This window comes from Cyclopterus lumpus, chromosome 15, assembly GCF_009769545.1.
Source record: "Cyclopterus lumpus isolate fCycLum1 chromosome 15, fCycLum1.pri, whole genome shotgun sequence".
In the NCBI taxonomy this organism is placed as follows: domain Eukaryota; kingdom Metazoa; phylum Chordata; class Actinopteri; order Perciformes; family Cyclopteridae; genus Cyclopterus; species Cyclopterus lumpus.
This window is the reverse complement of record NC_046980.1, coordinates 15835293-15844409: the sequence shown is the minus strand read 5'-3', so window position 1 is coordinate 15844409 and position 9117 is coordinate 15835293. Positions and strand designations below refer to the sequence as shown.

The following is a 9117-nucleotide window of genomic DNA, read 5'->3' as shown; positions in this document are numbered from 1 at the left end:
GCAATGCTATTAAGACAGATACCAGCCAACCTTAAATTATTCACTGCAATTATTGGAGCTGAAATGTAGACTATGTGATTTTTAACTCTAAATACAGTGTTAATCTTTCCAAATGTCCAACTGAAGATGCAACATTTAAGGCATCTGCATAACCATCAGCAAAAAGTGGCCAAATACTAATCGAACACTGGACAACAAGCGTCCTGTGGCAAATTAACCTGGCACTGAAAAAACTAAGTGGACATCTGTAGGGCCACAATGCTAGTTAACGTTCAGAGATCAGGTGGAGACAGGGACAAGAGAGGGAGGAGCCAGGCTCAGGATGGGTGTGGCCACAGCACAGTGGTGAATGGTGCAGTGAGAAGTACTGGACTAATGCTTTTGCCCACCCAGGTAGAAGAAGCAACTATTTACACTCAACACAGAGCTGTGGGCCCCAGTGGAGGGGCTGCTAATCAGTACAGGAGGGGTATCAGCTCATTTGATAGCAGATTAAGCTCAGGGGGCTTTAGGAGCAAACAACCTGCTTTTCAGTGTGATCAGGACCACCGAGGACCACCGACACCATGAGAACTGTCCAGTACTGCTCGCTGCTCCTGCTTTCTTTGGTCCTGCTAGCGACCGACAGTAAGAACTATTGTTTTTTATTGTTTTCTATCTTCACATCCTCCCCCTCTTTTAGATGTCCCCACTTCTTTTTGCCCACCTTTCATTGCTTGGTGTCTACTTTCAGGTACTCATCTCCCTTGCCACTCTTGAATTTCCCAAAATAGTGTGTGCACTATTTCTGTCATCCTTGCTAGTATGTACTTGCATGTTCAAAAAAACTAAAACAGTTCAGTTCAAGCTTCTATTGACACTTTACATTATGTCATCTTCGCTAATTGCTGTTTTTCTAGTAGTGTTCCTGAGTTTTACTTTGTGTGTGTCATCCTCCTCTTTAACTAGCATGCAAGTCCCGCCACTAATCTCTTAATAGGCCTGAAGGCTAATACTTATAGCATGTGTGTGGAGCGGCTGTGCTGTGGGGATAGATTGGGGTCAAGTGCAAACAGCAAGGGGGCATTTATATGTCATGTCAACACATAGAGGGGCACACAGGAAGCAAAGAAAAGGAAGCAACTGCTCACATTCATACAAGACATTTTGTTTTGCTGTTGTTTTTATTATTTTACTCTTAAAGTTGCACTTTTATCTGTACAAAGGCTGAAAGTCTGATATTTTAGTGATTTATTACTTATTATTGTGTCTGATTAAGTTGATTTGCTGGTTTGTGTCGACAATTGTACCTGAATGGACGCAACACTTTGAGCGTCTGATCAACTTTTCATAACTGGATGAAGTCTGGTGTTGAAGGAGGTTATTTTGATGGCCAAGACAAGATATGTGCTACTACAGAGAATGTTTGAAGTCACGATGATTCCTATAAGCCCAGCTTGGTTTGATCCTCTTAGGAAAAAGTATTAAAGGCTGTTTCTGAAGGGCCATTTTAGAATTTAGGAGAAGGATGGGGGTTTTCACAAGGAAGCGTTGAACTGCTATTTCAAAGGTCGGCTAGTTCTCAAAATAGTTGAGGCCTTTGTTGACACTGCATGAGCCTAACTAACAATGGATTGCAGTCTATGATAAATGTGAACGAGTTATCTGGAATACCCCACAATGCAATGCAGTCTTTACCATGTCAGAGTAGCTGCAACTGGCTGTCGTAAGAACCACTTGGACCAATGTCTAAAAAATGTGTTTTTAAAGGACAAAAATGGCAGCAGTGACATTAGCAGACTATTCATGCCTTGAAAAAAGTCAAAAAAACCGACACAGTATATATATATATACTGTGTGTATATATATATATATATATATATATATATATATATATATATATATATATATATATATAGATAGATAGATAGATAGATAGATAGATAGATAGATATTTGGGTGGAAAATCCTACATTCGGACCAGTTCTCCATCAACTGCAGCAATAACACCCGGTCAGTCTGAGAGGGACATCAGGCTGGCATTGAACATGTGCTCAAAGGTAGTGACATCTTTGATGCTACATACCTCTCTCTCCACACCGAGATACAACTATGCATTAGAGATCAGAAAACTATTTTCCCTCAACATGCCATGATGTTTTATTGTGCTACTTTAGTAAGCGTGCACTGTAGCAATATATCTTCTGTGTGTCCTCCAGGTGAGGCTCTGCAATGTTATTCCTGTATGGGCTCCAATAACGACGACTGCAACCGGCAAGGCTCCAAATCTTGTCCCAGCTACTCTGATGCCTGCGCTGTGGTGGTGGGCCATGACAGTGAGTCCAACAGTGCAGTAGCCGTTTATATTACTAGTTTTCTTTCTACTGACAGTAAAGATACACAAAGCTCTATTTGTACCTGTGTGTGAGGATATGTGCATGTGTGTTTGATGGAGGACAGGCTGCTGTCTGGAGACACATCCCAGCCAGCAGGGGGTCCGAGGCTTTAAAGGAAATGAAGAGCTTTAAGGCCCCTTCTAGATCATGATCCTTAATTAGGACACCATGTGTCACGGAGACAATTCCTCTTCACAAATTTAATTGGACTCTGTTTACTCATTTAATCCTGCATAAGATAGGGCGACTGTGGGTCAGTGGTTAGCAGGTCCATCTTTCAAACAGGTGGTTCAATCGTTTTTTAATCAAATTGTTCCCTGTAGCTGTTCTACAGTGTATGAATGTAACATGATTGTAAGTCGCTTTGGATAAAAGCGTCAGCTAAATGTAATGTAATAAGACTTTTACATAAAATATACCTTATTAATCATCAAAAAAGGGGGCAACAAGAGAGACCATCATCCTGTCTGTAAATGACACATTGTAGATGCTGCAGTTTTCCCAGATTAAAGTCTGCCATCAGGCACGTGGTGGTGTTTATAGTGTGACACACAAACAAATAACATCAAGTCTCATCAAATGTATATTGGTTGGCCAGTGGAAGGCAGCTGCCACACCAGTGACTTCTATTTCTGTTGTTTGTTTGTCAGGTGGGGTGATGAAGTCATGCTCCTACAAGTCTTTCTGCAGCCAGGCCAACAGCCAGGGCTACAGAGCGCCGGGGGTCAAAGTTCACTGCTGCTACGGAGATGACTGCAATATGAACAGCTTTGCCTCCCGTCTGCCAAGACTCAACTACCTGCTGCTGTTTCTGCCTCTGTTGTTCCACAGTTTTTTCAAGTAGACTCAAATTCACAATGCCAACAAGAATCCATCTGCAACACAAATGACAACTCGTGTTCCCATTTACTCCAAAAATGCCAAATAACCCTGCCTGATTTTACACTGTACACTCTAAACTACAATTCTGCTTTGATTTACCATTATGCATCTAAACAGAAGCCTTTTCATTAAGGAGGTACTGTACATGGAAGAGCTTGAGGTGTTACTGCATGGATTATACACACATTGTTGGATTTACTCCATTAAGCAGTGCTCAAGTAGATGCGTCTTTCAATGGATTTCACTTAGCTAATAATGAGAGGATCCTAAGGGACGTGCTGGCAGAGATAATTTATTTCTTGCTTCCCATATTCATACTGTTCATCCGTTTCCCCACTCTGGTGTGATACTCTAGACACAATGTGGGAAACTACAGGATGAAACGAACAAGACTTTTCATTTTTTTATTAATCACCTTTCAAGTTACGCTTCACTGCACCTGTCTTCCTTTCCACCTAAACCGACGCGTCCAAGCATTGCTTGTGTTGCGGCAGATGTTCCTGTTCAATCTGATGGTGAGTACATTATCAGCCTGTCAATCACATGTCTGACGAGCTGTGTGGGATATTTTGGAAGGCAGAAAACATCCTCACACAAATCCACATAAGCCTTTAACATGCACGGGGCACGGTGTGTTACACAGAGGAGGTTAATCCACTTGGTTTGAAGTCGCTTAAAGAATTACTTTATGAACAGAGTTTGAGCACACCTTACTAGAAGGTGGCCTGAGGCTACTGTATATATTGTATAGAAAATTACATTTTAAAATGAAAAATGTCTATTTGGTCTATTCTGTTTATTGTGTAATTTTCTTGTAATTCATGTGAAGAAATGGTTTTTTTTACGGTCTGATGTACATTAAATACAACAATCCGCAGCTTCTGGCATCGTAACACATTTAAGTACCAACTATGAAGTATAATAAGTTCTAGCAATCTCTCATTACATATGAAAATAACAGTCAAATGTAATCTAATTTAATATATTATATTATATATATATTAATATTGTCAGGAAATATATGTTTAACAGCTAATACTTGATCGACAGACCAAATTATGAAAATGTTGACATTCATAATTCAATGCAAACACATGTAGAAATCTCTCTGATGCCTCTGTGTGTAATAGTTTCTGTCCTCACATGACAATGCCCATAAAACAAGCTGAAAACTGTTTATTGTGTGAAATTGTTTCACCTCATCTCTTGGTGGCAGCATGGCTTTATTGGCTGGTCCATTCTCACCACGTCCAGACGCGTATATTTCTACAACTATTGGAACTGCCTAACTGCAGGGGTGGAAGTAACGAATTACACATTTCACATTGACTGCAAGTGTAACAAAGTCCTTGTTTACTTTCACTTTTTTAAGTATTTCTTTAAAATAACACCTTCTGTCTTCCCTACATTTGAAGTAACATAGATAACGAGGACATTCATGTATTATACTTAAATCATCTATTGTATTTTGGAATAAGGGATATAAAATATGTGTAGATTAATGTATGTACATTAATTAATTAAGTTTCTAATAAGGTGAGGCCTAGGAGGGTCGTTGTATAATTGATAATCAGATGTGTGAGCAGCTTCATAGTGGCATCTAATAAAAGAATATATTGTTGTTTTGGACATAATGGCACCTCGGTGTAATGTGTATAAAGCTTATTTGTTAAAATGCTAAATGTCTTCTTTAAATGAATAAGTTTGTCATATATTGCCCCTCCCTTACCCCTGGAAAAAAAAAAAATAACGCAGTAACTGTCTCACAGTAGCCGATCATTTAACTTACTTTTTAAAAATATTTGTTGTACTTGTATCTGAGTACATCTCTAGTACTTTTACTTGAGCAAAGTATCTTTCAAGGAACGGTACTTTTATTCTGGTGGATTTTGTGATTTTTGCAAGAAAACCCCCCAAAAACCTTTGAATGGATTGCGATGAAACTTGCACTGCCAATTGCTGACTCTTCTTTTTACTTTTAGTTGAAACTGCAGCTGCCCTTACAACGTACGTCCCGTTGCATGTAGAATGCATTCAATTGCCCCCTCACTAAGCACTGCTCCTCACTGCTACTCCATCACGCTGTCAGAGGTACCATGGAGCCCAAACTGCACTCCCTGAAGGAATTGTGTTGTTGTTGCAAAAAGACATTTCAGAGAGAGACAGACACAATTAAGGTTCTACAATATGCGTTTGAAGGATGTATCCAGAAAACTGATAAAAAAGAGAAAGTTGGAAGCTAAAGCTGACAGATCGCAGTGTAAAAACTGAACCACCACATCCCAATGACCCAGCCCACACACACACACACACACACACACACACACATGCACACACACGCACTCACACACGCACGCACGCACGCACGCACGCACGCACACACACACACACACACACACACACACACACACACACACACGTTTAAATGTGCAAACCCAAATCTAACAGCTGGGAAACCACAGCTGCTCTCAGGCTGAACCAGGTTAACGCGTTATACGTGGAGTGACATCTGTTGCACTGATGATATTCACTGCTTACAGAGCAGCATAGACACATTTGTGAACTGGGTATGAAGATGCATACACTGCCAATGTAATCAACGTGAAGAGACTCACAAGATTAGATAACATATGGAATATGATGCCTGTACATAAGCTAAGCACCATCAGAACGGATTTTAACAGCATCTTAAAATCTTGTATAATGGATAAGAATTGACAATTTCGTGCATAACATTACGCCTGCAGTAGTGTCTTCTTCCCAGCACGTCTGCTCCTGTAGTTCACACAGTGTCCACCGCAAGGCAGTCTAGCCATACTTTTGACCTCAGCAGATGCTGTCAAATCTATAAGACTGTTGCAATTCATATTGACCAACCATGCCTTGAGGGTACTGCTGAGATTGGCTTGAGTCAATACTGATAATAATTGCACTGTTTTATTGCTGTCTGCTGGGGTTTGTACTATATTTAAAAATGTGGAAACTCTCCCCCTCTGCTTCTTGTGTTGACTAACTCTCTTTTCGGTTCCCTCTTCCTCCTTCTGCTCTCTCTTTTTGAAAGGCAGGTGTGAGAGTGTGAACGGACTGCCCTGGAGGGGGATAGGCATTGACCCCAAACCGTGAGTCTCCAGGCCCGTTCAGCCGATGCTCACGTCCGCAGACGCCATACAGCATGGGCCCCATGTCGGCCCCCCGGCAGTTTCATTTGAAAGGCTTCTTTCACATTAATTAGGGAGGAAGGGGAACGTTTTCATAAACCTGAAGGGTTGATGGAGGGTCAATGGGTCAAGGTGCTGCTGAGGTGTAGGGGGGGTGTCTGGAGTTTCTTTTGGGGCTCGTAGTTCAATTGACTGTTCAACAGTGTTAGTCATGACTAATTTAAGTGGGACTGTTTGTGCACTATGCAATTTCCCTGCTGCATGTCTGTTGTCTCGTTGTCCCATACCTGTCACCAGTACACATCATACAGGACAAAGTTTATAATTTGATGGAGGTTTTCAACCCCCCCCCCCCCATGTATATCATCTCAGCTAAAACTAAAGGTCATCGCCATGGCAACATTGGTGTTTAAATTGGAGTATGTTTAATCCCAATCCTCTGGCACCTGAAGACATTATCACCGCAAATCCCCCCGTCAGTCATCAAAGGGATGAGCTGGCTGCCCTTTAAGGGAGTAAAGTTAAGTAAAGTAAACCAGACAGGTTTCACTCTCCACGTGAATGCCACTGAATGTCCCACATGTTGACATATCTGTGATTATTTTTGATTTGTTTGTGTGTTTGTTTTGCTGTTATCAGAGAGCATTTATCAATTGTTGAGTGTGTGCCCCTGAAAGATTGACGTCTTTCTGAGAAACTCAGCTTCTGTCACAAGCCCTCACGCATCCATCCTTCTGCTGTGAGATTGTCTATTATTATATTTATTTGCCTGGTGTATTGATTGCGTGACCGGTTGGAAATGACAGCCGGCTGCAGCAGAACTGATTAGACTGGTCAATACAAGAGGTACAAAATAAATCATACTCTTGTATTTTTAGGAAGGCGGTTGTATTTTTCAGTAATGATACATTTTTAGTTTGTTCTCAAATCCCCTCTGAGTAAATTGGGACACTGACATCAGGCAGATGGCTTTGGTTGGAGACTCTTCTTAAACAGGGAAATTTACTTTTCGTGGAATCCAGGTCCGACCCACATAAGCAAACCACCAGTTCATAGGACAGTTCCCCCCTGGATGAAGAGCAGTTTTCAGTTGTCCCAGCACGGGTTCACCCAACGGTCACCAGTTCTGAGGTCTCCGGGTCTCTGGTCTTTTTGAAAAAGATCCGTGAAGCAGAATTAAAGTGATCTACCTCCGGATGGAGGACCATCCGGGCTTTCGGTCTTTGAAACAGACCGACTGGAGAGATACAGAGAGCTAGAGTGAAGGGGGGGGGACTAAAGAGGGAGCCAGGGGGGAAAGGGGAGAAGAAGAATTATGTGTAATGAGTGTGTTCCCCTGCTGTAGCTACTTTGAAATGTGACTAAATGGCCCGCCTTCTGTGAGGCCACCCTGGTTTTGAGGGCAGCAAAGAGCCACCAAGTTGAACCATATACTTTTCTAATGTCTAACATAAGATGTATACATTAGGATTATTATTTGAACCTATGAATACTACTTTTTTTTCTTTCTTTTTTTCTTTTTAAAGACCTGTTCCAAAACACCATCCTGCAAACAGATTTCATGAGCTATATGAGCAATGCTCCTCAAAATATTTCAGATATCATAGCTATTCATTAGTGGATGAATTACAAGTAAACATGCTTTGAGCCAATATATAGCATCTAGCGTCTCCGCCATATGTTCTCTGCAGTTTTCACCTCCTTCCCAGTTCCCTCTCTTGAGAAGACAGTGTTTCTGTGTCAACTATAGCTGTGATACAGGCTGTCTATTTTTGCTTTCCCCCACAGGATGAACAAAGGAGCAGGATTATATAGAGAGAGTGCTCCTGTGATGAGCTTTTTGTAGAATTACTACAGTTCTGCTAATTCTGTGCATCTTAAAGGAGGAACAAGACACACATTCATATACACGGGCTCTTAGTTTTTAATTGGGAGAAATGCGAGCAGAACAAGTCGTCGTGACAAAAACACAGAGGGTCAACAAATATCACGGAGAGCTGTGGAGAGGGAAGGGGCTATACTCGGTTGGGAGGGTTTACTGTGTTGAATGAGTGTAGAGGGAAAGGAGGATGACAAAAGAGAGGAGAGGAAAGCAGACCTTGGAGCCAAAACCCAATCACATCAGTAACCGCTGCGCCCCGGGGTGAGGGCAGGCTCAGTCAACCGTACCATGCAACTGGGATAATTAGTTTTGGAAAGGAATATCAACTGATATAATTGAGCATTCTCCACTAATGAAGATCTTCTGTGTTGTCACTGGTGAGGCGCTAATTGATGCAGGGAGCGGGTGAAGGGCTGTGCAGGATATGATGGTGGAAGTGCTGCCTGCGCTGGGAAAGAAAAAAAGTTATTCAGGTTCGTTGATCTCTATTTTACAGGTTTTATTTAGTAGTCAGTGACTCACTGTTTGCTTTCATTCGCACACAGGCCTGTTATAGTGTATGTGTGTGTGAGTGTGTGTAAGCGACGGGCTCATTTGCAGCTGTGTTACCTCATAAAGTTTTGATAGGACATGAAAGAAAACTTGCCGTAGTGTTTAGACAGATAAGAGTTGGAGGCTAAATAAAAAATGCAGGAGTCCAAAGGACAGGGGTGGAGGGAGTTTAGGGGTTGCACAGGTCGTGTTGGCAGTTTCGATCGAGGGAAGCAGAGGGTCGAGGATTTGTGGAGAGAGGGCTGTGAGGAGGGGTCATGGTGGAATC

General features: G+C 41.8%; 1 protein-coding gene across 1 annotated transcript; it reads left to right on the top strand.

Annotated features, from left to right (window-relative positions):
- Positions 1-398: 398 nt before the first annotated feature.
- On the top strand, positions 399-3432 carry ly6pge (lymphocyte antigen 6 family member pge). Its single transcript, XM_034552665.1, has 3 exons — positions 399-627; positions 2199-2315; positions 3026-3432. The coding sequence occupies exons 1-3, from the start codon at positions 567-569 to the stop codon at positions 3217-3219; spliced, it is 372 nt and encodes a 123-aa protein (XP_034408556.1). The 5' UTR covers positions 399-566; the 3' UTR covers positions 3220-3432.
- The last annotated feature ends 5685 nt before the right edge of the window (positions 3433-9117 follow it).

Bases quoted from the DNA above. Each gene is read 5' to 3' on its own strand.
- ly6pge (XM_034552665.1), top strand. From the start codon at position 567: ATGAGAACTGTCCAGTACTGCTCGCTGCTCCTGCTTTCTTTGGTCCTG. The intron at 628-2,198 runs GTAAGAACTATT...TGTGTCCTCCAG, and splicing joins GGTCCTGCTAGCGACCGACA to GTGAGGCTCTGCAATGTTAT. The intron at 2,316-3,025 runs GTGAGTCCAACA...TTTGTTTGTCAG, and splicing joins TGTGGTGGTGGGCCATGACA to GTGGGGTGATGAAGTCATGC.